This window comes from Calidris pugnax, unplaced genomic scaffold (assembly GCF_001431845.1).
Source record: "Calidris pugnax isolate Ruff unplaced genomic scaffold, ASM143184v1 scaffold97, whole genome shotgun sequence".
In the NCBI taxonomy this organism is placed as follows: Eukaryota; Metazoa; Chordata; class Aves; order Charadriiformes; family Scolopacidae; genus Calidris; species Calidris pugnax.
In genome coordinates this window covers 313918-341594 of record NW_015090837.1, presented here as the reverse complement: position 1 = coordinate 341594, position 27677 = coordinate 313918, and the positions used below count along the sequence as shown (strand labels likewise).

Here is a 27677-nt window from a genome sequence, read left to right as displayed (position 1 = left end):
GGGTTCTCCCCCCTCACGTTACAATCACACAGATAACTTGCCTGGAGCTGAACCGGGTGAGTGCGTCAAGCTGATGTAACTGACCCCAGCACCAAAAGTCAATTCATTAATGGTCTCTGCAACAAAAAACACATGGCATTCACAATCGGCTTATGACACGGCCAGAGGGCAAGGCACGCTGTAGGAGAAGACTGAAGTGTCACAGAATAAGCAGATCCCCTTCATTGCAAGCACACAGACATTTCTCTTTTCCAGCCCAGCCCCAAAACTGAACCTGATGGGCGATCTGTGCACATCAGCCTCACACTCCAGACTCACGCCTTCCTTGTAGGTGAAGGAAATTAATTTAAATATGGGACCTCAGCCACACACCCCCTTGTCCTACCGGGGTGGGACAGCCACACCTTCTGCTGAAGCTTTGCCACCCTTCACAACGTGTTAGATTCAGACCCTGCTTTGTCTAAAAGCAAAACACAGGGGGCCCCCAGGACTGACAAAGGACCTGAGCGGTCCTTTCCTAAGGAACTGCCAGCAGCCAGAAAGAAGGAATTGCTTGACAAGGAAGCAAGGTAGAATTTAGCTTGCCTGAATAGGCCGTAGTTGTCAGCTGTCTCTTTTCCTACCCCTTACCTCAGGAGAGATGTCACAATATTCAGATTTTACTTTACTCAACGCTCTGTTTTATGCTCGTGTTTCCCAGAACCTTTCACAAGGAATTAAGGCAGAAAGTGTTTTATAGGACAGGAGTTGGAAACTCTGCTGAAAGGACTTCTCTCTACAGATAACTGGGTTTGTTCTTCAGCTACTTCCCCATCCTGGAAGGGAACCACTGAAGCTTGTAGGGGAAATCCAACTAAATCTATCTGCCTTAGTTGACCTCTCTATCTCTCAGGTCTGACCTGGAGCATCCTGACTTTCTGCCTTAGTTGACCTCTCTATCTCTCAGGCCTGACCTGGAAGCATCCTGACTTTGTGAAGTGTGTGCTTTAACAAGTTACCTTGATTAATGAGTTTATGTGAAAGAAATGAAGGAAATGGTAAAGAACTGTCATCAAGTAGGGCTTCCCGTGCAGTCCAAGGTGGTGTCTTCACAACACGTGTTTATGTACCACAGGGAAGGAATCTACACTTGCCCAGACTTGGGGCAAGACCCCCACTGGGCCTTTCTCAAAGTGAGGAGCAGGAGTTGAGGAGACCCAAAGACAGCAGGGGACAGGGCGACAGCCAGAACAGCCGTATAAAGTAAAGAGAAGAGACAGCTGTTCTTAACTTCTCAAGTACAAAACGATTTGCAAAGAACTGCAGCTCCCAATAGTTTCAGAATGATACACCAGAGAATTAAAGATGTTTTCTCTGGGTTGTCTATCAGCCAGCAGGACCCAGCCGCCACCACACAGATGGCTCAGCACACGCTAACTGGAGTGATGACACCGCTCCGTACAGTGTGTCTCCCCGCTGAAGGACACAGGCTGCCTCAAAGCAAAGTAGGAATTCGGCCCTCTCCTCCTCCTTTTTCACCATATGGTGCTTAAGAGAAACAGCCATGCGAGCTTCCAGACAGAGATATAGATTATAGACTTCTTGAAGATTTCTGCTCTCTTAAAACATGCCCCCTCCTTTTTTTTTTTTTTTTGCACGAAGATCATCACTTGCTGACATTCTCTCTTTTGTCTTTCTCTCCTCTTTTATTTTTAGCATATTTTTAGAAAATATTACTTGCTTCTTAATAGTTATGATTGCAGGATAAAACAAATTGAAGTTGATGGGGATCAGGAATATAAGCAACTCAGTGTTTATTTTGGAATTTGCAGTACTGTGATTGTCAATAAATGAAACATGCAACTAGTTGTGCCATTGAGAGATTTTGGATAATTTTTCACAAGTATATGAAGTTGTATAATCTGATTCCCTTTTTTTTTTTTTTTTTGCACGAAGATCATCACGAGAGGAACCTGATGAACTTCAATAAAGGCAAGCGCAGGACAGGTTGGGGGCTGACCTGCTGGAGAGCAGCTCTGAGGAGAAAGACCTAGGAGTCCTGGTGGACAATAGGATGCCCAGGAGCCAGCAATGGGCCCTTGTGGCCAAGAAGGCCAAGGGCATCCTGGGGGGCATCAGGAAGATGGTGAGCAGCAGGTGGAGGGAGGTCATCCTGCCCCTCTGCTCTGCCCTGGGGAGGCCCCATCTGGAGCACTGGGACCAGTTCTGGGCTCCCCAGTTCAAGAACTGCTGGAGAGGGGACAGCAGAGGGCTACCAAGATGATGAGGGGCCTGGAGCATCTCCCTTATGAGGAGAGGCTGAGGGACTTGGGGCTTTTTAGCCTGGAGAAGAGAAGGCTGAGGGGGGATCTGATCAACACCCATAAATACTTAAAGGCTGGGCGTCAGGAGGATGGGGCCAGGCTTTTTTCAGTGGTGCCCAAGGACAGGACAAGAGGAAATGGGCACAAACTTGGATGTAAGAAGTTCCACCTAAACATGAGGAGGAACTTCTTTGCTGTGAGGGTGGCAGAGCCCTGGCAGAGGCTGCCCAGGGAGGTGGTGGAGTCTCCTTCTCTGGAGACATTCAAACCCCACCTGGACATGTTCCCGTGGGACCTGCTCTGGGTGGACCTGCTCTGGCAGGGGGTTGGAGTAGATGATCTCCAGAGGTCCCTTCCAACCCCATGGGATTCTGTGTTGCTCAGGCAGCGGAGAGAAACATCGAGGCAGACAAATTGAGCCAAATGGCAGAGCAGAGAGGGAAGAGAAGGGTCAGATTTTCCGCTGGATGCCCATTTCTGCCCGCTCACGGATGCCAGGTATCTGCAGAGCTGCCTGCCTTGGGGGCTGCACGGCGTGTGCTCCCCGGTGTGCGTGCAGGGTTTGCACAGATACAGGTGGAGAGAACAGCTGGACACCTCTGCTTCTGGCAGATCCACCCCCTCCCCACAACAATTCACAGCTGCCTAATGGGAGAGGAGACCTGTGGGGCACCCACCTGTGCTCCCAGTTTAACCAGAGCGTGCGTTCATCACACTCACCATTTGTAACCGCGATGCCCTAAAGGATTTCAGCAGCGAATTGGAAAGGAAGGAAAGGAAGCTGCTGCTGGAGCTCAGCTCCATTTGTCATTTACTGTGAGCGCCTCTTGGGCTTGCAGAAACACTGCGGGGCTGTCAGGAAGCATTCCAATAAAACCTAACTTTTGAAGATCAGGTTTTGGGAGAGGGCGGTTCAGCTGGAGTGGATGCAGGCACAGCAGACTCTCACCATTTGCATATTAGAGATTCTCTCGGTGTGTTTTTACTTTAGTTTCCACAGCAGAGTACAAAAACCCCAAATCATTCCTTCTCCAATGTTCAGTTCAGTTCTTTTTTAGGGTAGAACACACAGACAGACTCAGAAATGACTCTGCAGGTTATTAATCCCATGTGAGCAGATCTGTGTGTTCTCTTACGATTGTCACAGCTCGCTAGAAGCAGGTCGTAGCTCACCTTAGATTCTTTGTCTGGACAATAGGAAGCCCCTATTTTAGAGCTGAAAAGTACCAGACTCTTGAGTATTTCCCTCTGCAGCAGGATTCTGTAATTCAATCTAAAAATGCCAAGCTATGCCTCCAGAGGTAAGGACAGCAAGTGTCTCAGTGCAACAGAATCCTGCACCCTTAGGGCCATGCATGCTATTAAGGAACCATGACAACGTGCCTCCTCGGCACCCCAGAGCTGCTGAAGGAAGAGAGGGCAGTAGCTCTGTTACTCCAGCAGCCCAAAATAAACGCTCTCCTGCACTGACTCAACTATAATAACCCGTGACACGTAAACGGAGACCATATTGGACTGTCCTTTCCTGTGTACATCGTTCATCTGAGACCTGCAGTTTCAGAACAGTTCTTATTTACTACGACCATTTAGATAAATAAATAATCTACGACTGCCAGTGAGTAATTTTCCCTGCTCTTTAGGGAAGCCACGCACTGCTACCTCTCTCGGAGAACGATTTCTCAGCCCAATTTGGGAATGGTTCCTTTGGGTTACACTTACGTTCCGGTGTGCTGATTGCGCGGCCCAACACAGTCACTTTTTCCCCGGTAGACTGCTGATTCAGGCTTTGGAAGGACGCTAGAAATAACAAGGAAATAATTAAGAACAGAGATGTGTTCACTCGGATACCTCAAGGGTCTGACAATCGGGCTGTGTCAACCAGGTCCAGCCCAAGTTTGCAGAAAGCCTCCTACCCTGGTTGCTGCCAGCGGTGCTCGGTGGAAGCGATGTGGCCGATGAACTGCCTCCAACGCTCTTGCTACGCTGTTTGCTTCTGGCTTCTGTTGCTTTCCTGGCAGAGTTCAGGATGGCAAGTGTGCTCAGGGATGCTGGCCTACAGGGCAAAAAAAACAGGACAGAAACATTGATTTCCCCCTCCAAGCCCAGATGAGATGCACATAATGAGGAGAGAGACCTGTCCCCTCCCAATCCCTTATGATCTTAAACACCAAATGTAATGGAGAAGATTATGCTGCAGCACTGCTGACTTTCATCCCAGTAAGTAAGGAGTGGGATAAGCAAAGCAACAGCCCTGTGGAATATCATAACTGGTAATATAGACAGAAATCCATACCTGCGACCGAATAACGGCTGTCTCCGAACGTCAGCGCTAGGTGTAGCAAACTCAGAAGGCACAGAGGGAGGATTTGATGAAGCTGGTGAGGACTGTCTCCCACTTACAGGAGACTGAGCATTATTATTCCAGCCACCCGAAGTCACAGCTCTCTCCAAAGACGGAGGTTGCTACAGAAAACGGGAGAAGAGATCATATATCTAATAGACACAAGTGTAGAAAACTCTACAAGAAGCTTAGACCTACACCCTGTGTGATTACAAATTGCCCTTTGATGGATGTAAAGGGGTTCTAGGGAGAAGGAATTTATTTGGCCAAAATTTTAATGAGAAGTGAATAGGAAGTTTGGATGGGATTCGTATGTCCCAGTTTAGAGGTCTATATATAGGTGCTCTTTTAAAGGCAGCAGAGAGAGAAAGGTACTTCCAGGGTAGAAGTCATCTCATCTTAAGGCAGGTATCTAAAATAGCTTAGGACAGTTGACCCCAGCACATGCTTATTTCTTTGCATTCACTTTAGAAGAGGATCTGCATGACTAGAACAGATTAAGTTTCCTCTCTGTATACACCTGAAGCCAGACAAAATGAACCCTTTACTTTTTGACCCGTTTATCACTCTGGGAACAGAGTGCCATATAACATGTAAGCACAGCCAGTGGCAAATTAAACTTGGTTTTCCCTTTAAATTGAATTCTTTTTTTATGTTAATTGTTTGCTGCTCCTCTTTGGCTTATGTGTGTGGTTTGTTGTCGTTCTAAGCATATTAAATGACTCTGAAACCAACGTTTCTGTCAGCAAATGTGAAGAGGTATGAGAACATCACATATCCACCCTGGTGCAAGTGCTGTGAGGAGGTCTGCAGTTACACGTACACAGACTTTAACAGACAAGACAGCACGTGGGCAGGTTTAATGGCACCACCAACCTCTGCCTGCGCTGCCGAGACCTGCTCTTGGTCCGACTCCTTCTCCCTGGCCAGCTGCTCCTCATATTTCTTCATATCGTACTCCAGCTCGGCCGCCAGCTGCTTGTCCACAGCAAAGAAGTCTTTGATTTCGTTTCGGTAATCTTGCATCATTTCCTGGAGCAATAAGGAATGTTTAAACTCTTTCAGAAATCTCTCCCGACTACTGATTCATGTCTCCATTCAGATCACAGCTGCTTAAGTGCAAAAGGAAATACCAGTTGGTAGAGCAGAGGTGTTTTTAACAGACTAAGAGTTTCGATTCCAATTTGTACTTCAGAACATGAGAAACGGTCCCAGCGCTCAAGCTTTCTGCCCACGTTCCAGTGAGGAGGCTCACATGTAACACACGGCGAGATCCTTATCTAAAATCCCCCCCACCTCCCACATTATTTAACACAGTGGCAGTGTCACAACATCATATGCCTCCTAAATTCCTTCTAAGAAGCTGTTCCTTCCATTACTGATTGCACATCGAACACATTGACTCAGGAGAGGGGAAAAAAAAAACCAAAAACAACAAGAAAAACACTTCCCCTTACCCGCAGGTAGTTCATAAGGTCCCTAAGAGCTGGGATCCTCTTCTGCTCCATCAAAGTCTTGAGCGACGTGATTATTGGGATGATATTTTCTATGAAGTTCTTCTTTTGAACCTTTGTTTGAACAAGGCATGGACAGTTACACGAGGCAATAAAGGAGAAGCCACTCTGAATGGCCTAAGTGAGAGGAGCTATCACTCTCCAGCAAGAGAATTACCACAATTAAGCCTGCTCTCATGCCACACGCGTGTACGCAGGCTTTTAAGCTAAGTGGAATCTTTTAGGATACATCACTAATTCAGGCAGTTCTCACATGAAGGCAAATTGCTTTCAGACAGAGCCCGAGTACCAGCCTAGAGGCATGGTATGTCACTGGCATCGCCGAGTTACTTGCATAATTTTTGCATGAGTTTCTCCATCAGAGAAAGGCAGAATCCCTCCCAGCATGGCGGCCAATCCCACACCAGACCAAGTGCCACTCACCTGCGAGATGAGCTTTTTCTGTGCCACCTGCATGACGGCGTTGGCCATCGCCATTTCGTCCTCATCAGGCTGAATGTCCTCCTCAGGTTTGGATCTCATAGTCGACAGCTTGATTTCTTTGCAGCTAAGGACGTCGAAGGTGTCCGAGAGCAGCTCGCTGGCTTCCAGGTCCAACGGAAGGACATTGTCCACAAAGCAGGCTGGAACACGTAGGGAAGAAATAAGGGGGATTTAAATGCAAACAGCAGCGCCAGGAAAGATAACACGGCTGGACTGAGAGCCCGGTGGCTTTAGATAGACACCCATTCTCTGTCTGACAGACTCCACCTCGAGTACTGTGTCCTGTTTTGGGCCCCCTACCATAAAAAAGACATTGAGGTGCTGGAGCGGGTCCAGAGAAGGGCAACAAAGATGGTGAGGGGGCTGGAGAATAAGTCTTATGAGGAGAGGCTGAGGGAGCTGGGGTTATTCAGCCTGGAGAAGAGGAGGCTGAGGGGAGACCTTGCTGCTCGCTACAACTCCCTGAAAGGAGGGTGTAGAGAGGTGGCGGGCGGTCTCTTTTCTCAAGTCCCAGGCGACAGGACAAGAGGAAATGGCCTCAAGTTGCCCCAGGGGAGGTTCAGGCTGGATATTAGGAACAATTTTTTCACGGAAAGGGTTCTCAGCCCTTGGAATGGGCTGCCCAGGGAGGGGGGTGAGGCCCCATCCCTGGAGGTGTTCAAAAGACGGGTTGATGTAGTGCTGGGAGGTCTGGTTTAGTGATGGTTTGCTGTGTGGGTGTCTATTTTTGTCAGTGAGGTTGACGGTTGGACAAGATGATCTTTAAGGTCCCTTCCAACCTAGAAGATTCTGGGATTCTGTGATTCTGTGATTTTTCAAGACAGACCCTTACCCAGGATGCTGTGGCTGATCTTTGTTGTGATGCTGAACCTCTGCTCATCTGTAAAGTGGTCCAGCAGGAACCTGTAGATACGCATCCTTTTATCTTTGTTATCTTTTCCCTTCAGAGAGAAGAGATTCTTCGCCCTGCGGTACAAGAAAGACATTTTACAAGGGCCGCATCACGTTATGGGAACCCACAGAAATAATAAGACTTCAAATCAGCCAGGAATATTTGAATGTCACTTTCAAGACCCGTTAACCTATTAGGATACCACACGTTCCCCAAAATTACATGCAGAAGTCTTCTCAGAAGTGTCACGGGGCAGGCAGGATGCTAATTTAACAAGGTTTCCCCCCTACTGCATGCATAATTATAAAACACCATGAAGTACTTTGCTGCAACCAAAAGCTGCCCGGCCAGACGGCCCCTCATTTAGCAATAAGGAGATTGAAATGTGTTCAACTGACCGCACGCTCTGGGGGAACCTGTTGTACTTCTCATGTTTCTCGTAGCTGTTGAAATGGAAGATGCACTCAATGAAGTGTTGGGAGAACATTCCCGGATTCCTCTTCAGCAAGAGATGGACCAGGCAGAACTCTGCAAACCTGGAAAGGAGGAAAAGAAAGAGTTTATCATCAGGCAGCTTCCAAAAGCCACCCCTGAAACATGGTGCAGGGTTCACAAGCCATAAAGAAGGCAGATGGCTTTCCTCTGCCAAGACTCCCTCCATACCACATTTAATTCTTGCCCAGCTCCATCTGGGCTCGAACAGGGATATCAGCTTATTGACTTTAAGCCTTTTTTTTTTATCCAGAAAGAGAAAGACAGACGTTTTCAGCATCCACAATACCACTTCATTTTTTTGCCATTAAAGTAAACAGAGACAGAAGTAAATTTGAACTTGAATCCAGGCACAACGCTTTCATTATTTAAATAACTTAAGTTCCCGTGTGGGTGAGACACCAGCGCTTCGCAAAAAGTTAATCACCAAAAGTCCTGCAAGTCAATCCCAGACTTGAGGAACGTGGTTTTGTCTGGACACAGTCACTGAATGCAGATGCAAAGGAAAAGGCTCCCAAAAAGCCTTTAGCTGCAGCTCTAGGAACACGATGTTGCAATGTCACCATCTACTGGGAAGACATTTTTACATATTAAAAACTCACTGAAGAGAAAAGAAGGGGTGAATATGCACTATGAGCAATGATGGGCCTGGAAACACCCATCTCCAGATGGACTGTGTTTCAGGTAGAAGCAAGCAGCAATGTGTCCAAGCCACCTCTGCATCCAGCATCCCCGCATCATCTACCGTCCTTAGAGAGACCTGCCCCGCTCTCATTTCTCATGTAACACAGCAGCTTGAGGCTCTGAAACCCACAAAAACTTCACAAATATACACTTAGAGCCAGTGTGCAGAATTCTTCTTACATGTCAAAGTATTAAAAAAAGTGGTAGAAGGCATAAAAAGACAAAGAGACTATTTAACCCTACTCCTAAAACAAAACCAGCACTCAAGACAGAGCCTGGTAGAAATCCGTGAGGAAGGTTTCATAAAGGCTTCTTTCAAAAATTCCATGTTTCTGGATAACTGAGGGTCAAAAATAGAGCAGAGCTGCGTGCTTTGAAGACAGCCAAGAACACAGAGCTTGCTCCTTTGGGACCTTCAAATGCCTTGGGAAGGGACTCTCCATTCCTTTGCTACCATTGCAGGCCCTAAAGCGTGAACAACCGCACGAGTGAAGAGGTTAATGGGACAATCATCTGCTCTCACGGCAATTTTTCTCCACACGCTGAAGATGCAAGACTGGGACTGGTTTTGGATACATCTCTGGTCTTCAACTCCTTCATTGCTTTAGAGATGAGTATTTTACCTGGCAATGTCGGGATTTGGATCCACCAAGACGCTGATGAAACGGAAGAAGAGACAGTCTTTCCATTTCACAAATTCCTCCTGTAAGAGATGGCCAGACGATAAGTTCTCAACCTGAGTCAGGAAAAACCTAGTGTGAACCCATAAGGTTCACAAGGCAATACAGGATCTACCTCAGGCAAACGAGCAAGCAATACCACTTCAGCTGGAGGTACTCAAAATAAACCCCAAGAAGACAATGTTTTGGAGGATGCTTTAAACAGCATAAATGCCACAGCGGCGAGTGCTTAGGTTTACAACAGACTTTTTTATTAAGTAGACTCGTGAAAAATCCGGTCTCCCATGCCAAGGCACACATGCTCTTCAGCAGAGAGCCAAATGCACTCCAAATCTGCCTTGGTTGGCTTCATGCGAGCGTTGGGAGGGTAAACATCTTCTGCCTCTCAACATTTCTGTCTTTAGAACAATAAGCAGAGACAGCAGGAGGAAAAAGTGCTGCGATGCTTGTTATATTCATTCACATGGGAGTGAAATTGAGGGGAATTCAAAGAAACAAAGAGAAGGCAAGATAAGAAGTAACCATTGACTAAAAATAATCTCATTATCCAACTGTGTTAAGTGTCCTCGCTGTGATTTCTGCCTAAAAAAAAGCTGTTACAAAATACATAGCTGAAACTCTTCTTGATTAAGCGTAGATTAATGAAGGAACAAGCAATACTCCCCCAGGACAGAGGTTGTCGGGCACGTGCTTAGGACTCTCTTTACCTGCAGAAGGTTGGTGAGCAGGATCAGCGTCTGCTTACGGATGAAGGGGTCTGGGTCCTTCAGACACAAGGAGATGTTGGGCACGTATCTGTCCACCATGGATGTGTAGCGGATGCACAGATCACACATGACGATGACAACGTTATTGCGAACGGCCACATCGTGGGACACCTCCAGCTCTCGAGCCAGAGCTGCGATGCACTTCTTTGCCAGGTCCTCATGCTGTAAACACAATTTACCTGTGAAACAGGGATGAGACTGTCAGTGCTGGGAGTATATTCCACTTCCCAACCACTGCAGCCCGGCTTAGTGCCTCCTTTGAGCCCAGTACGAGCCAAGAAAGGGATCAGGAAGTAAACAGGGGAATAAACACGAAACACATGCTGAAACTCGATGAGCAATCTGCACGATCTCTCAAAGAAATGATACTTCCAGGAGTTCTTCCAAACTCCTCTTAGACCTATAGTGTGGGTCCCTATGCCAAATTCCCTCCTTCAGAGAACTATTTCTGCATACAGGGTATTATTCAAAGCAGCTAAAAAGAACAGCCCCAGCTGTCACAGGCATAGCAGGGAGACACCCACCTCTAAAAGTATCACTAAACCAACGTAATAGAAAACAGCCTGCATTCTAACATTACTTCTCCCTAACTGTTTCTAAGCTCTGTACAAAAGTATCAAGGCTTCCCTAAGCAGTTAAGGAAGAATAATACTGACTTATCTGCAAGAGAAAAGACTTGTTGGTAATTACAGAGGGACTACAAAACCAGAACTTTGACTCAGTGCTCTCCATAATGCCGGAGATGCAGACTGACCAGGCTTCTCTGAAAGCTCCTCTTCAATCACGCCGAGGAGAACAAGTAACTACAAGCAGGTATTCTGCCCTAAACTGCACCAAAAGCACTGAGTTTTCCTCATCCTCTGTTCAGCACCTCACCACAGCTAAGATGGTCCTTCAGCCAGACAGCAGCCAACTCCGAGGGCTAGGACAGCACAGTTCTGAAGGACGTTGCTAATTAACGATCACAATTAATGCATCAACAGCCTCGAGAAGCAGCCACGTAGATGGCAGCATTTTGATGGTTTGTGCGACTTGTTACCATGGATATTCGCATTGCTAAAAGCTCCGGGCTGAGGCAATGCAAACATGGAGCACCGTGGTTCCCCAAAACGACTGACACAGCTCCTGAGCAGAACTTTAACCAGAAAAAGGTGGGAATTGGGTACAGGAGGGAACGCTTTGACGGCAGGATGGCACTTACCCAGAGTAATGAAGGCGTGAGCTCTGACCACCGGAGGCATGGCTGATCCTCTGAACTGGGAGAGCGGCTGAGAAGCCAGAATTTCCTCACCATCTGGAGAACTAGACACTGGGAAAAGAACAGAAAACATGCTCTTCTGGTAAACAGTGCTGTCCGTGACTCCAAAATGAAAGGCACTAAGGAGAGAGCCTCACATTGGTCCTCGTTGGCAGAAGAGGCCAGAATGGACTGAATCAAAAGGAAGATGCGTTTCTCCACTTTGGCCGGACACTGCTGTGCAGCCTCACCCAAGACGAAGAGGTGTCTCACCTGCAGAGAAAAAGCAACACTGCAGTCAAAAGGCACAGGCTGAGCTGCAAATGAAGTCAGCAGGAGCTGGCGTGGTACTTCTCCAAAAACAACTTAAAATTCCCACCGTCTTTTCAAGAAGACAGTGGCTAAAGGTGAAGGTGAAGCTCTGAAACACAAATAAAGGGGGGGTGTGTGTTTAATGCGCTATAACCCCCCCAACATCTACTAATGGTGAAATACTCCTCATTGCATTCTACAGGTTTTACTGCCTTATTTCCCAAGCAGCTCATCTAAGAGTGAAAAAGCAAAGAAAAATCATATTTCATTAAACAATACACAGGGTATCACATCCTTAAAGCAACCTATGATGTATAAAACTGTTATATGCTCTCAGGCCCATAAATACCAGATTTCATTACGAGCTTCCACATCAGTATTTTCCTCTGTAACACAGTTATTGGTGTGAACTTTAAGGAATGCTGACTTCAAACCCACCTACATCCTTTCGCCAAGCTGGGAAGAGGAACCAGACTCACCAAGAGATCTTCCTGCAGCTGCTCTGCTCCATCCTCTTTGAGGACTATATTTGAAATGTAGCTTTCGCAGGTGGATACCAAATCTCCACACACCTGGTTGAGCAGCTCCTATTCCATAATTACACACAATTAATTCGGCAATTTATTAATTAAAATGTAGCTGCAATATCTGTCCACGTGTGAATTCCAAATCTGAAAGTCCTTACAAGCTTTTAATAATCCAGGGCCTATTGAAATCAATCAGACAGTGCCTTAGAGCTTTAAAATTCTTCCTGCACATCAAAGGACGTGTGCAAGTGTCAAAACACCTTGGAAAATCTGGCTTTTAATCATCCACAGGCCTAAGCTTACTTCATTATAGAAATCACACAGATTTAAACAAAAAAGGATTTAGGCAACTGTTCCACGTCTATCCAACACATTTGAAGTTGTCCGTATGAATTTGTAAATGGTGTTTGGAAAATGCAGTTCCACTCAAAGGAAAACCCAATGCAAATTCCAAGGGATGGAGGGGAAACAAAAAAAAAGCCTGGCTTCTGAAGCACAGAGCGCGTAGTTTTGGATACTATTTACTAAACTTAATTGGGATATCTATTAGAAAATAGCTGCCATCAATACTGAAGGAGAAATATGACATATACACAAATAAAAATCGTTAGTGAGACCCGCATTAGCTTCTTTGCAACTGTGCTCTGGCTGAGATCTCTACTTGACCAGCAAAAAACAGCCTGCCTTCTCACTAAAGAAATGGAACAAGGCTAACGCATAAAACAAATGGGGGCAGAAAAGAGAAATGTGCAAATAATGTGTTATTCGCTCCCTATTTCATAGAATCATAGAATCATTCCGGTTGGAAGAGACCCTTGGGATCATCGAGTCCAACCATCTACAAAAATCCTTCCAAAGAAAGAAGATTCCTTGCAATGCATCCTTAGCTCCGGGATGCTGGCCAGCACAACTGCAGCAGAGCAAGTTGTTGGACTCAAGTTGTTGGAGTCAGATCTTCTTTGTTTAGGGAGCTCATCAACGAACAGGCTGGAAACTGAACTGCCTTCAACAAACAGCCCTCCTAAGTGTGAAACAAGCTATTTTAAAAGATGTATTTTAAGTCACACCTGTGCTTCCTCCGGCACATCTGCATACGCGCGGCAGAGCTTCTGCAGAGCTTCCACCGCTGGGCTAATCACCTCCAGGGGACACTGAGAGTCCCTCAGCCAGCACTTGATGCTATCTGAAACGCAGATCACACACACACAAATGAGCGTTTTCCAAGCTCATCAACCACTTAGGGAGAAGGAATAAGATGGGAGGCATGAACCTGCCTACCCCTCTGCCGTTTCTCAGGGCTGCTCACCGATCAGCCTCTCGCAGGTGGTTTTGGGGAGGTGCTTTGCAACGTGACCGATGACACACAGTATGTGTCCCGTAGTATCAACGCTCGTGTTCTGCTGCCTGAAAAATAGCAAAGCAGACAAACTAACATCAACGCTGAGGAACAACACCAAATCACAGGAGGAAGGTCTTTTCAGCTGGGACACGCGTTATTAAGGCAGACATGTCAAACCAAATGAAAACTCAAAGAGCTTAAGGTAAGAGTTGGTGACTGCAGAAATCCACAAGCCATTTGCCCAGAGAAAGTTGTGGCTGCCCCATCCCTGGAAGTGTTTAAGGCCAGGCTGGACAGAGCTTTGAGCAACCTGGTCTGGTTGGAGGTGTCCCTGCCCGTGGCAGGGGGGTTGGAACTCGATGATCTTTAAGGTCCCTTCCAACTCTAACCATTCAATGATTCTATGATTACTTGCCCCCTTGCTGCCAAACCGATTGCCTGAATAAAGAACTGAGATTTGAGCAGCTAAATGTCACTCTGCTCATGGAAGGACAGCAAGTGCTCACTCGCTTTGTCCCTCCTCTTCACCCCCATCTCTTTCCTGAAGAATGGAGGATGGTGTTCAAAGCACACAGATACCTGCTGACGTTGTCCCAGGATTCGATGACCTTGGAATAATCCAGCTTGGGTGAAGAACCCGCCACCTTTGCAAGCAACATCCAAGCTGGTGCAGCATGCTCCGTTTCCACGTGAGACATGACGTTATTGATGAAGGTGGAGGTGAACTTATTCTGTCGGGACCACATGTGAAAAGCTTTGTTCAAGTAACGGCTGCAAGAAAGAGAGAAAAGTAAGTTAAAGAAGGAGTAAACCAAACCCTTGGTCTTGGACATTGGTGGTAAAATGCAACATCCCTGCCCAGGATACACCGGGCAACGCAACAAAGCTGCTCTCTCCTGGTATTCCCACTACTCCCAATGTGTCAGGATTTCTGCTACATATTTTACTAGAAATATTTGCAGTCTATCAGTTGATGTTTTGATACACTCCAGACCTGGCACACGAGCAGGGATGTAGCGCTGTGTGTCAGGAAGACAGAAGGTCCAACTAATACCGTGACACATCAAGAAAATATAATTTCAGCCATCTGTAACAAAGACTTTCTAGTGGCTGTAATTTAATACCCATAATGGGACAGGATACAGTCATGTTAAAGCACCATAACTTGCTCCTTCTTCTATCTATCTCCAGTTACCTACTTCACGTTGAAAGAGTCCTGAGATTTATCAAGCTGCAAGGTACTCTCAGGTCATGAAGAAAAAGGTGCCATGAATCTGCAAACTGTGTTCTAAAATAGCCCAAATTAGAACATTGACAGTTTCACAGATTGGCAAGGCAGCAAAACCACTATCTCATTTTCTATTTCTAAGCTATTATGCCCTGTTGACTAATAAACATACAGCTGTCTTTAATCAATGTTGTGTCCTTGTCATACTGTGTGTCATCCCATTTCTTCTGCTTCTTCCCACAGCATTCTGCAAAAGGCAGAATAATCCTATTTGTCATAAGACAAGTAACATATTGTACATCGGAATTAATAACAAGTGATGTTCTCCTTTCTTTATATATCTTCTCTTACTTGTGTCATCAGAACACCTCCATTTGACTTAAATATTCATGCTGCTATCAACACATCAAGAACAGTGTGTAACATTCCTGTACATGAACACTGGAGTTCAGGGAGAGAGCACAGGTAACGACACAAAGGAAAACTGCTTTTGTCTCACCCTCTGCCACTTGGTCCGTGCTCCTCTGGCCCAGGAACAACACGACAGTCCCCACCTCTAGGAGTAATATGCTCTTATACTGACTATTTCAAGCAGGGAATTCAAAATAGCTTAAAAAAAGCTCCAATAAACATGGGTTCTTGTCTTTGCACAACAGAGGGTACGTGCATTTAAACAGTATGTAACCTGTGATAACCAATGCTCTGCGGCCACGCAGGGAATGAGAACGCGAGGGTACGTGCATTTAAACAGTATGTAACCTGTGATAACCAATGCTCTGCAGCCACACAGTGAATGAGAACGCTGAGAGTATAAACTCTTATCTCAGTCCTCCAGTCAACAGGCAATTTCCTTCTGTAAAGGCAAAGTTGCATATTCTGACAGGATTAAAAGTAAAAAAACCATGTTGTCCCTGAATGCTAAAAGTAAAGGCAATAAAAACATAGGACACATCGAACAAAGGGCTGTTACGGAGAAGCCACCAGAGCCTACAAGGAAGGGAAAACCACACTTACTTCAGCTCCTGGCTTTCTGAAGTCAAGAGGGTGAGGAGATCCCACGCCAGAGCCTGCGTTTCATCTTCGCTCCTGAATTTATTATAATGTTTTATATGTTGGAGCAAGAGCTGATCGAGGCAATCCAAGGCCTTTTCTTGGACAGAACTTTCAGCGTCCATCACAACAGGCACCACTCCGTTTAACCAGGCCTTCTGCACTAGAACATTGCTGTGCTGGGACTGGGAGAAACACACTGTGTATTAGCAACATTTTAAAATCATTATAGGATCCTATATGTATACATTGCTGTGCTGGGACTGGGAGAAACACACATTTTTAAATCATTATAGGATCCTATATGCACGGGGAAGAGCAGCAAAGGCCTAGAAACCTCCAGATTTGGCTACTAACCTTAAAAATAAATTTTAATAAAGCTGAACTACCAACGTGGCAGCACATGGGACAAGGAACTTGTACCTCCTTGACACCATGAGGTATTTGATCATATCAAGCTACGTGGGGCTTCTGCTAAAGTACTGTACTACTTGGTCTTGAAACCCTATAAATAATTATAGCAGTATCACATTAAAGCTCTACAGCAGATGATTTAACACTAAAAAAAAAGAGCTTTGCTTAATATAAACCCTATGCTCCAAGCCTCAGTTACTAACCCTTCGTGAATAAATAGAAAAGAAGGAAAAATATTGCAGTGCTATCATCTACACATTACATCTTAGTAAAGTGATTCAGGGTTTTTTTTTTAACTTGAGAAGGCCAGCAACATAAACATTTTCTCCATGACAGATAAATCAACAGCCAGGAAAATAAATGTTTCCAACAGTTGGAAGCATCCTACATAAATCACAAGTACGTTAAAGAATGAGTCATGACTTACAAGTCAAAGGGTAATAAAAAAAAATTAAAAGACAGTCATAAAATGAAATCCGCTGAATGAAGAACTGATTTGGCTGTTTCCTCCTTTTTTTAACCCACAGTTCGCTCATCTCGGGTCTGTGTAAGAATTCATGGTATTTTTTTCTCACCACGAGGAGCTCTGTTATAGACTGCAGGGCCTGTTTCCGCACAGAAACAGCGGGGTCCCGGCACCGGTCTTGAAGAGTGGACAAATCTTCTGCAGTGCAAGGGATGACTTTGTGCTTCAGGATGTTCATAAAAACCTGGAAGCCAAACACCGGCATGACTTTGTTTGGGAATACAGGCCACGCGCATCGGGTAGCAAATCAGAAAGACAATCTACCCCCTACCAACTTCAACTGGAGATTAATTTATCTCAGCGAGAGTGAAACATCACATTAGCAATTTATGAGTATTGGGCACAACCAGAGATGTAGAACGAAACAGAAAGCATTTTTTCAGTCATTCAAGTTTCATAACAGCATTCGGATAGAGTGAATGTCACAATTTCCCCTTGAAAATAACGTGTCTCTTGAGTGACTCATGTCCTTTACCTGGTAATAAGGAAGAGGGGATTTTTTAAATTTTTTTTTAAAATCAAAAAGCATCAAACCCAAACACTTGTAAAGCCTTAAGTTGAGAAGCTCAAATCAGTGTGTAAGCTGATGAGGAAGAGCTGGAGTGAAGAGGACTAAGAGGAAGGCAGTCAACAGCAGACAATGAAATTTTCCTTGAAGCATTAGCTCTTTAAAAGCTAATGATTTCATTAAAAAAAAAACCAAAAAAACAGCAACAAGCAAAGCAACGCGTCCCTCCAAAAGAATCTGGATATAACCTAATCTCTTTGTTAACAAGGTCAGAACAAACTGAGCAGCTAACATGCTTCAGTTTATACGGAAGTCACTTAATTGAAATGCCTATTGACATTTGAAGAGAGCCTCTCTTTCTAAATGACGGAACGAGAGAACGCCAGCAAGAGTACTAGAAAAATTTTCCATCATCACGCTCGCATTATTTACTTATGAGGAATTAGCAAGCGCGACCTCCTTCAGGCCTGTAGGCTCTCTGCAGGAATAGCAGGAAGCTACAGGTGGGCAAAGTTCCATACAGCTCATTACAGTGCCATGGCCTAATTATTTATTTTTAAGGGCATTGTGGGTAATGACTGGGAACAGGGGAGCAGGTGAAAACACCGTACCTGGAGAGCAGATTTCCTCACGTTGGTTTTCTCATCTCCGGCTCTCAGTCTCAGCATGGCCATGATTTCTTTTCCTGTCCAAAAACGTGATAAAAAGAAATTACCCCAGCGCCACTAAGCAGCTCCAACACAGGGAACGCGGTGCGGCAACGAGGAGGAATCCAGCTCCGAACAAAACCGAGCAGCAATTTGTTGCCCGAGACTTTCAGAGAGGAGGAATGAACAAAGCAGAAGAAAAAAAACACCCAGAACAATCCAGAACGAGGTATAAGCCAGAGGGAAAAAAACCAAACAAACCACAACTGAACACACAGGGCCACAATGAACTATTTCTCACCTTTTGAATCCCTCAGAGGGACTACTGACAAGCAGGCAATATTGATTTCAAGTATTTTACCATTGCTTTGAAGGTTTCTATTTATTGCTGTTTGTTAGATTTCTTAGAGCATAAAGATTTCCCAACTATACGTCAAATTTGGAGACCTGTTACTTAGAGAGATTCAGGTAGAGATTCACTCTGCTGCCATTAAGAAGGAGGGCTAGTCACAGGGAGCTAATCAAAAGGAGTTTGAAAATAAATTTTTACTAAAGGAAGGAAAGGGACTTTGATCTGTCCTTTCTTAAAGGGCAGCTGTGATTGCATCTTCCTCCTGATGGCAGCTCAACAGCAAAAGCACCGAACCTTTTCATTGCAAGATCTTGCCATTAAAATAGTCCAGCTCTTGTGAAGGTGATCAAATCTGCTAAAATAATCACGCTTGGCCAATTGACATTGATTTTACTCACTGTGACATAGAAAAGGGAGAAAAAAAAAACAAAACAAAACCCAAATGACCAACCAAACAAAAAACCTGAGCTCTAAACGGCTGAGAACTCTCGAGGGAGCGTGTTGTCTGTACGCTGTCGGGCAGTGGTAATTCACTTCACCCTGCAGATTATCCCTGCCCTTCTTAGCTGCGTGCCCTTGTGCGCTTCGCACGGTCTGACTATTTATTTCCCTTCTAAAACACGAGCTGTTTGGTGTTTCACAGAGGTGCAAAATGAGCAGAGGCAGAAGCCAAAGGCAAGCGGGTGCCAGACAGCTTTGCTAATGCACCTTGACTGAGTCGGAGAGGCCGGCGTTTCAGCGATTCTCCTGAGCCCCAGACAGAACCTTTTCATCCAATCCTTTTCTTAATTCGTTCTGCCAAGCGCCAAGCGCAGGCTCAGCTGGGTATCGGATACAAAACCAGGCCTCACACCAGGCCTTGTGGCCTACGCTGCCACAAGGAGCCTGCAACCACACAGGGAATACACAATACCTTCAGCGGCCTGGAGGAGGGTTCTCTCCGAGAGAGCAGATTAACAGAATTTATCAGCGAAATGGTTTAAAAGAAAGCTTTCAAGGGAGAAGACTGGAGCCTGGCTGCTGGAGATAGGGAGGGAGATCCCGTGTGAAGAGCTTTCACACGGAAGAGGAAAAGAAAGGAAGAGATTCACAGAAGGAACATCCTGGCCACAAAAGCCAACTTACGCGATGATTTCATGCTATCAGTGAATTTAGAACTAGCTGCTTGTCACCCCGTGCCAGGCCATTTAACCTCACACTTTGCTCTCAGCTCCAGCCAATAAATACCGGGTGCTGCAGAGAAGGGAATTCTTCCCTGGCACAACGGCACCAGTCAAAGGTGCCAGGGTTTATGTAGCAAAAAATATATTAGTTCTTTGTGCGCTGGAGCAAGGGATCTAATTACCCTTAAATTTATGGAGTTACAAGTATTACAACCCACATCAATTACCATCCTTTTTGCAAAGAACAAATTACCTGCTTTTCAACAAGTGTTGCCACCACATTAGTACAAACGAACAGGGGTATTTCAAAATTAAATGTATTTTTCAGACTTGAGTGGAAATAGTACTTCTTTACGGCTGGCACTTCCACCCCCTTCATCACCCCTAAGTGTTTTTTAACAGCTCTACAGAAAGCTCTCGACAGTTTCTTTGAAAAATGGACCATGAATAGACTTCCGAAAGTCTAATTTCAATTAAGGTTTTGAAAAGTTATCTGAAAAGGTGAGTGTAATTTTGACGTACCGTCAAGCCCAGCAGTATCGCTGCTGTCTGCCAACTCGATAGTTTTGAAAGTTGATAAGGTCTTCAGTGGATGGTTAGACACAGCTGAAAGAGAAGTTACCAGTTTAAGTACAAAAAAGGCATATATTCATCCAGCACGATGGTTCACTGATAAACACGGAGCCTCACGCATGCCTTAGGTTTTACAGATAACCATATTTTTAGAAAATGGCATGCCAAGAAAAGCCTGAGTCTTAGTAAAAAGGAATGACTCTATACCTTCTGCATTGACTGTCACACTTCCAGTGTTTGTGTTTGCTTCCAAGCCTGTACGGTCAGGGACTGCCAAAAAGCAATAAAAAAAAGAAATTAAATGAAGTATTTTAATTCTGGATATTCTGTCATTCCAATCTTTTTTCAGGCAAGTAATCTAACTGTAGGATGGTACAAGCAGGCTTCTGAATTGTGCCATCTGGCCTTTACCACACCTGAGAGAGTTCAGAACGCCAGTCACCAACAAAACAACTTAGCAGAGGCCAAAGGCAACTCAAGATTTAATCAACTGTCCGGAAAAACCAAACTTTTTTTTTTTTTTTTTTCTTTCAATGAGCAATTTCCGTTGTCTGTAAATATCCCTCAAAGGTATCTCATGGAGGAATCTATTTAGAACCAATATACGAGAATAAATCCATTCCAAATATAAGGCTTCGTGAGTAACACAACTCATCTATTATTTCTCATTATGAGACTATGTACAGATATTTAAGCTCCTGACAAATAGCTCTCCCGTCTCCCAGAAATTTCAGGAAATATTTGTACTATCACATTTATCCATAATACTTACAGCTTTGTAATAAGTCCTGTATACTCTCCAAGGTAGCAGCACCTTTCATTTCCAGACAGTGGGCAAAGCTGCTCAAAGCTTTGCTACGCACCACGGACACTTTGTCCGAGCACCGGCCGAACACCATGACCTGCACCAGAAACTTGTGCTTTAGAAAATTCTGATGATCCAGGGACAAGGAGGCGTCCAAGTTCCTCTCGGGCACATCCAATAAAGCTAAGGCTACATCAAGAGCAAACACTCTGTAGGCAGTCTGGAAGAAAGAGCACACAAGGTGTTAATGTCAGCAGAGACACAGGCATTGCTGACTCAGTTTACCCACTTTTAGACACCAGCGACAACAACAACGCTATTCAGTCCTGATATTGAGTCCCTTCAGCTTCAAAATCCTGCTGTATCTGGAACGTCAAGGTGGTGTACTTACTTTAGTGTTGCGTGAGTATTTATAAAGCCAGGCGATGAAGTCAGCAAACTCTGCACTTGGGAGTTTGTTCAGCAGATTCACCAAGGCCTGCGCGGCGTATGTGCGATAATCAGCCTTGTCTGGGACCTAGAAAACAAGGGCAGTTAAATGGGATGACGTTTCAATGCTCTGCTTTAGAAGCCAGAATGGCTTTCCAGGGGTTAAGTTTTTTTTTTTTTAATTTAATGAGGTGATTCGGTCACATCCAGCAAGGACTAGGAGAACCATCCCAGCTTCCCTGGTCACTACCTCAGCGCCCACCCACAATCACACAGCAAATTCCCCGCAGCAAAGGCGAAGCTTGGATTAAATCCCAAGGTGGTATTTCTACATGGCAGTCTTCAGATGGTTAGCTAGGCAAAGCGCTCTCATAATCCTAATTTTCCTCTATCAAGGCAGTGGTAAAAGCAACAGTAACTTGGGAAAAAGTCAAAAGTAGGGTAGAATAAATGGTGAATGAGGAGGGAAGTGTTCACCCTCAGTCTTCTCCTAGAGAGTAGATACCTGAAAACGCCAATAAAGATGAGCACTGAACTCAATCAGGCTGTCAAGGAATTTGCACATGTTTAAAATCCTTTCGTTCCTTACAAAACATTGTGAAAATGGATTTCCTGACTATTACAGCTACTGCAATGTAGCCAGACAGGAGTTCTTCAGCTTAAGGTGCAGCAAAGCGGAGCAACCTAGACAATTCTATGATTCTATACCTTGGTACAGATGTGCTGCAGTAATATCCGAAGAACAGGAAAAACAACTTCTTTCAGCTCATCTACTACAGAACTGCACGGAAGGAGAACAAGCAGGTTTGAATAAGGCTGGGCTTATAACAGAGCAAACCTCAAGTCGAGGACATTCTTGTTGGAATGCATTTCCAAAGTCAGGAGAAGTGCATGTTCTGGAATCACAAGCAGCAGGAGGCACTCAGACAACAGACCTACAAACTTTCTACATTTACCTGGCTTTGCAGGCAGAAAACATTTCTTTTAACAACTAGAAGGTCAATATGAAAAGCTTCTTTATTCTTAAACTACTTAGTGTATGTTGTCTGGGGATCTCTGCACAAACCATACTTTTCAACAACATGGATCCTCACATCGGGGAATAATGAACACAGGCAAAAATACAGCTTTAAGCAGGAGAAGGCAAAGAACTGAGGAGAAATGAGCTCCGTACGAAACTTTTATCTTCTCTACAATACTTTGTAGTAAACCACAAAACCTGAAAAACTGTCACAAAGCAAAATACAGACAGCAGGTCCCTCCCCACCACTTCCCTGTCAAACAGAACCTTCCTTCCCCTCCGCCAGCAAGTTCAGTTAATTCCCATTACAGACATTTTAATTAAACCTCATTTGCACGAACAGCTTCAAAGTCGGTGCCAGTTTGTCTCATCCCTTTATCAACTCAACAGCAAAGCCCAGGCACGCCAGAAGAAAAGAGCAGACATCCCCAGGAAGGGTAGTGCCAGAGCTCTGTACTTCACCTGATGAATTTTATAGCCTGATTCCTGGCACCGATCACGGCCGATGTGATGGCAAGGACGGCGCTTCTGGAGCCCGCGCCGCTTTCCAGCATGAGAATGACATTGAGGATTCGCTGGAAGACCCAGCGAAGGATCTGGAAAGAAAAGGTTATTTTCAAGTTCATCTCAGCAGCAACTGGAGGCCAAGGATCAGCATTCTGACCAGGTTGATGAAGTAATTTTGAACTAAAGAAACATAGACCCAAATAACAGCACCTGTCAAAATGTGACTTCTGGCAGAATAATTTAAAGAGGCCCCACGAATACACACAACATCTTTCTCAGCTGTGACAGTTCTGAAAAGCTTGTGCTGCCTTAAGGCACCGAGGAGGTTGAAACACAGAGGGCTGAGGCTGCTAAAGCTGGGCAGACACTGGGATATACGTCAGGTTACCAAGCTCCAGGCTCTCCTGACTAGACAGCCGCTAATTCCCTGGTTTTCTAGCTCAGAAGGGCGTACAGAGACGTGCAAACACGGCAGCACGATCACACCCAACTCTCAAAAGCCCCATCCACAGGAGCAGCACACAGATAAGTGGGAGATGACGCTGCGCCTGGCGATTTAACAGAATAAAAATGTAAAGCTGCAGACACACTTCTGGTAGAACTGGATGTTCCACGATGCCAGACTATTCTCTGAATAAGCATCAGCCCTGCTTACCATCATCTGTGCATAACATCTCCCCATCATGCTTCACTGCTGCTCAACAAACGCCAGAGCTCCCTGCCAAGCAGTGCTGGAGCTCCACCTAGCAGGAAACAACGACATTCCAGGCAAAAGCAGTAACCTGGAATTCTCTTTTTTTTAAAATACAGAGATCTAATGCCACTGTAGCTAACCTCTATTTTCGATTCATTTGCCCCAGGAGTCACTAGAGTGCAGATTTCAATGCACACGAAATTCACCATCATACAAGCGGAAGGAAATAAGGACTGGGGTGGGAAAAAAGCATCTTGCCTCTGACCCAGCAAACACATGCCCAAAAAAGTAGAACTAAAGTAAAAAATGCCCAAGCAAAAACAAGGTGCAGAGAAGCAAAGAAACAACCGCTCCTTTTCAATACCACAGAGAGCATTTTAAAGATTCTTGTTCAACTTTTACCTTGTCTTCTGTACCATGTAGAGGGGAACACAGTAATCGCAGTCCGTGGTAGGCCAGCTGGGGAATGTACTTGGCTTTGTTCACATCCCTACGCCAAAAAAAAGCAAACAGATGTCACCAAATCTCATTGGAGGAACACTTACCTCAACTATTACAACCACATTTGCTCATTGACTGGAAAACATTCAGTATTCACTAGATGTTGTTTACTGTTAGCTAGGTGGAACATGTTCTAATTATCTTTAGGGAAAGAAATCACTGCTTTCATTCTGGAATAAGCGGGCGAATAACACCAGCATCGAGCGCTTTGCTTGTTCAAAGCACCGTTTGAAGAGGAAGAGTTATTTGCTTACATTGCTGCTGAAAACTCCAACTCCTGTACCACCGGCTCGAAGTTTGTCAGTTCGACAAAGATCTGCAAGAGAACAAAGGCAAGATCAGCTAATTCAGGTGAGGGGAAGACATGTAGGTCTCCTTGGATGCTTTAGAGTCAGACAACAGAGAACTGGGGTCTAACTTTCAAACCACAGCACCTCCCTTGAAGCAGAACATAAGGAGACCCCAAAGCCACAGGCTCAACACTTTTCCCCCGGGGACAGTGAGGACAGTCTCATCAGGGGACCAGCTTAGGTCCATCACTCCCATGGCTTGGGAGTGTTCTGCAGCCACCAAAAGTTTGTGTTAAGAGGAGATAAGGTTCCTTGAGTTAAATCTTATTACCTGCAGGCACTTCTGCACACACTGGGGTTTTTCTTTTAGGGAGAACTTAGGAAGAAGTCTCAAGAAGTTTTTCAAAAGAAGGAAGATTGAGTTGCGAACTTGAAGAAGGTCATCCGTTGAAAAGTAAACATTTTCACAATCCTCCTCCTCCTCCTCTTCCAACGTCTCTTCCATCTATATTGGGAGAAAAGAGAAACAGCACCATCCTGGCCCACAGCACTGGCTGATCTCTTCGCACATTTTGGTGCTTCACAGAGTTCTCAGGTTCAGTCCCACATGATTTCACATCCAAAATTCTACATCTTTTCTTTCCAATCAATTAACGCACTTAAAAGTGGGGGAAGAAAACCCCAATGCCTATGCCCTTCTTCGCTTGCTTGTCATGATCCTGCAGCACCCATGTTCTGACGGATTTCTGATGCGTAATCCTCAATTCCATTTAAATAAAAATAATCATATATAAATGTTAGAAGGAGCTGCTGAGTACAGCTAACCAAAGCATTTAGCCCTAAACTTCCCGTCAGTAAGTTGGCAAGGAAACGCAAATGTCATTTGCAAGCTCGGATGTCTCTTGGAGAAGCCAATATAAATTAAGTTTCTCCCTCTGCTACTGAGCTTTCTAACAATATGCCACAGGCAAATAAGCTGTATGTTTTCTATTAGTCAGCAGCCGAGAAACTGCAGCTAATGTTGAATCATCAGGCCCCTGAAATCCCTAATGATAGGTAGAGGATCAAGAGCAGAGCTGAATTGTCGAATAAAGGGTTAAAAATTTAAATAGGGGTGAAAAAAAGGAAGAGTATCACACTGACCCAGAGGTGAGACAGCTTGCCAACAATTTGCTTATTAATAATAGAGGCAATAATTATTAATAATCTGAAGAGATTACACAAAGGTCTTACACTGACAGTCCTGCTTGGTTTTCCTTTCTTTCTGTTTCTTGGTGCATTGGTCCCAGAGCTTTGAGCCTGTGTCTTCTTCCTTTTCCTCGTCAGATCTGGCTTTTGAGGCCAACTTTTTGTCAGGGTGTGAAGACATTTATCAAACATCACTTGATGGAAGAGCTGGTTAGCTACGCTGCCTGCCCAGAAAGCACAACATCAGCCATCTCCCAGGCAAAACACAGGGAGCAACAAATAATCTGGCCACCTCTCCATGTGCTTTGACAGCCAAAGAGATGGCCAGGACAAAGCCTAAGAGAGGTCGGGAGAAGAAAAAAATAATTGTTTGAATAAAGCCAAAGTGGATCAGGATGACACGTCATCAGTGATGGCATTCTCCAGTAGGATCACCAGCCGATTGACTCCTTCAAGCTGGTAACATGCTGCACAACAAAGATCAGCAAAACCCTAGAGAGTTTTGGCCTCGAATACCAAAGGATGCTGCTGTGAATCAACTGCCAGAAAGCTCCAACTGTTGGTTATTTAAAAAAAATACTTTTATTTTCACAAATGAACCTGTCCCAAAGCACTAGCACAGTGAAATCCTCTCCAGTTACAGAGCAGGAAGAGGAACAAGCTTCTGCCTTCGCTGTGTTTTGCTGTCACCCCGGAGGGATGTGTGTGATTTCAGCTCCCTGTACCGTTCAGACTCCTCTGTCGACCTTGTCACAGAGCTACCGAGAAGACACGTGGCAACGCAGCCCCGGACTGAGACTTCAAGCCACTTTCTGACAGGAGACTAAGCTGCCATCAGACCACGACGGCTGCTCAGCCCTCAACAGCACGGCTCTGACTTTCATCCCCGGGGATTTCAGGCAGATCAAGCGAACAGTTCAAAAGCCGTCACTTGTTCCACCTGGAAATCTTATGAGAAAAGAGCTGATTTTGCCCGAGTGATGTTTTATCCAACACTAAAGAGGGACATCCCTCTGCTCACCTGGGATTTCCAGCAGGAGGAAGTACAACCCAGCGGCGTGAAGAGCATAAATCCTCTGCTGTGGGGTGGCACTTTTCTGCTGGCCCGCCTGGACAAAGTGGTGCAGCACTGCCACGAGGGCGTTGGGAGAGATGTTGTTTTCAGCAAACAAGATCCAGATATTCTGGGGCAAAATACACGCGCATTTGTGAGAAACGCAGCAATAACACAGCTCTCTGCGAGTAGCTACTGTTAACATTTTAATTGTTCCCACTGCAAACAAATCCCTATATATATAATGCATATATAAATATGTTTTTAATAATTAGGGTATAGCATATAGGATTATTTACATAGAGCTGTTGGAGTGGGGTCAGAGGAGGCCACGGAGATGTTGGGAGGGCTGGAGGACAGGCTGAGAGAGTTGGGGGGGTTCAGCCTGGAGAAGAGAAGGCTCCAGGGAGACCTTCCAGCCCCTTCCAGTCCCTCAAGGAGCTCCAGGAAAGCTGGGGAGGGACTCTGGATCAGGGAGGGGAGCCATGGGACGAGGGGGAAGGGTTTGACGCTGAAAGAGGGGAGATTTTGATTGGATATTAGGACGAACTTCTTTGCTGCGAGGGTGGTGAAACACTGGAATAGAAGTTGTGAATGCCAAGTCCATCCCTGGAGGGGTTCAAGGGCAGGTTGGAGGGGGCTTGGAGCAACCTGGTCTGGTGGGAGGTGTCCAAGACCAAGAGATGGTCTTGAAGGTCCCTTCCAACCCAAACCATTCTACGGACTTCCCATCTCTGTTAAGCCAAAGGAGGCCCGACACAGGCGCAGGTCCCTTCCAACCCAAACCATTCTAGGGACTTTCCATCTCTGTTCTAAGGTCCCTTCCAACCCAAACCATTCTACGGACTTCCCATCTCTGTTAAGCCAAAGGAGGCCCGACACAGGCGGCCTTACCTCTCTGTTCTCATGGTCCTCCCCAGCGAAGGGCCGCAGGGCCTGGTAGAGCCAGGTGAAGACATCCAGTCCCTCCTCAGCGATCTCCTCTGCTATCCTGGCATCCAGAGGGTCCGTCTCGGTGAAATCCAGATCCCAGACGGCATCCACCCAGACTGCAAGCGGAAAGAAACCAAACCAGGGATATGAGCATCAGGTGGGAAGGTGGGGAGGTGTCAGTTCCAGGGTGGGGGGTGTAGTTTCAGAGTGGGGGGGTCACTTT

At 45.4% G+C, this 27677-nt stretch overlaps 1 protein-coding gene across 1 annotated transcript in view; it reads right to left on the bottom strand.

Moving 5' to 3' along the window:
* The window catches only part of NCAPD3 (non-SMC condensin II complex subunit D3), a 29479-nt gene that overhangs the window by 1132 nt on the left and 670 nt on the right, over positions 1-27677 (bottom strand). The window contains exons 2-33 of the mRNA XM_014941560.1: positions 27416-27570; positions 26489-26651; positions 25513-25691; positions 24611-24784; positions 24244-24305; positions 23891-23978; positions 22750-22883; positions 21975-22047; positions 21229-21354; positions 20805-21057; positions 20240-20302; positions 19982-20065; positions 17909-17982; positions 16839-16973; positions 15814-16034; positions 14151-14342; positions 13539-13636; positions 13300-13415; positions 12185-12292; positions 11552-11666; positions 11358-11465; positions 10097-10335; positions 9333-9412; positions 7932-8069; positions 7474-7607; positions 6582-6781; positions 6102-6212; positions 5521-5676; positions 4597-4766; positions 4217-4356; positions 4023-4100; positions 42-116 (exon numbers count right to left, since the gene is read on the bottom strand). Of these exons, the coding sequence (XP_014797046.1) occupies positions 42-116; positions 4023-4100; positions 4217-4356; positions 4597-4766; positions 5521-5676; positions 6102-6212; positions 6582-6781; positions 7474-7607; positions 7932-8069; positions 9333-9412; positions 10097-10335; positions 11358-11465; positions 11552-11666; positions 12185-12292; positions 13300-13415; positions 13539-13636; positions 14151-14342; positions 15814-16034; positions 16839-16973; positions 17909-17982; positions 19982-20065; positions 20240-20302; positions 20805-21057; positions 21229-21354; positions 21975-22047; positions 22750-22883; positions 23891-23978; positions 24244-24305; positions 24611-24784; positions 25513-25691; positions 26489-26651; positions 27416-27570 (4242 nt within the window). The remainder of the gene's footprint in view (positions 1-41; positions 117-4022; positions 4101-4216; positions 4357-4596; positions 4767-5520; positions 5677-6101; positions 6213-6581; positions 6782-7473; positions 7608-7931; positions 8070-9332; positions 9413-10096; positions 10336-11357; positions 11466-11551; positions 11667-12184; positions 12293-13299; positions 13416-13538; positions 13637-14150; positions 14343-15813; positions 16035-16838; positions 16974-17908; positions 17983-19981; positions 20066-20239; positions 20303-20804; positions 21058-21228; positions 21355-21974; positions 22048-22749; positions 22884-23890; positions 23979-24243; positions 24306-24610; positions 24785-25512; positions 25692-26488; positions 26652-27415; positions 27571-27677) is intronic.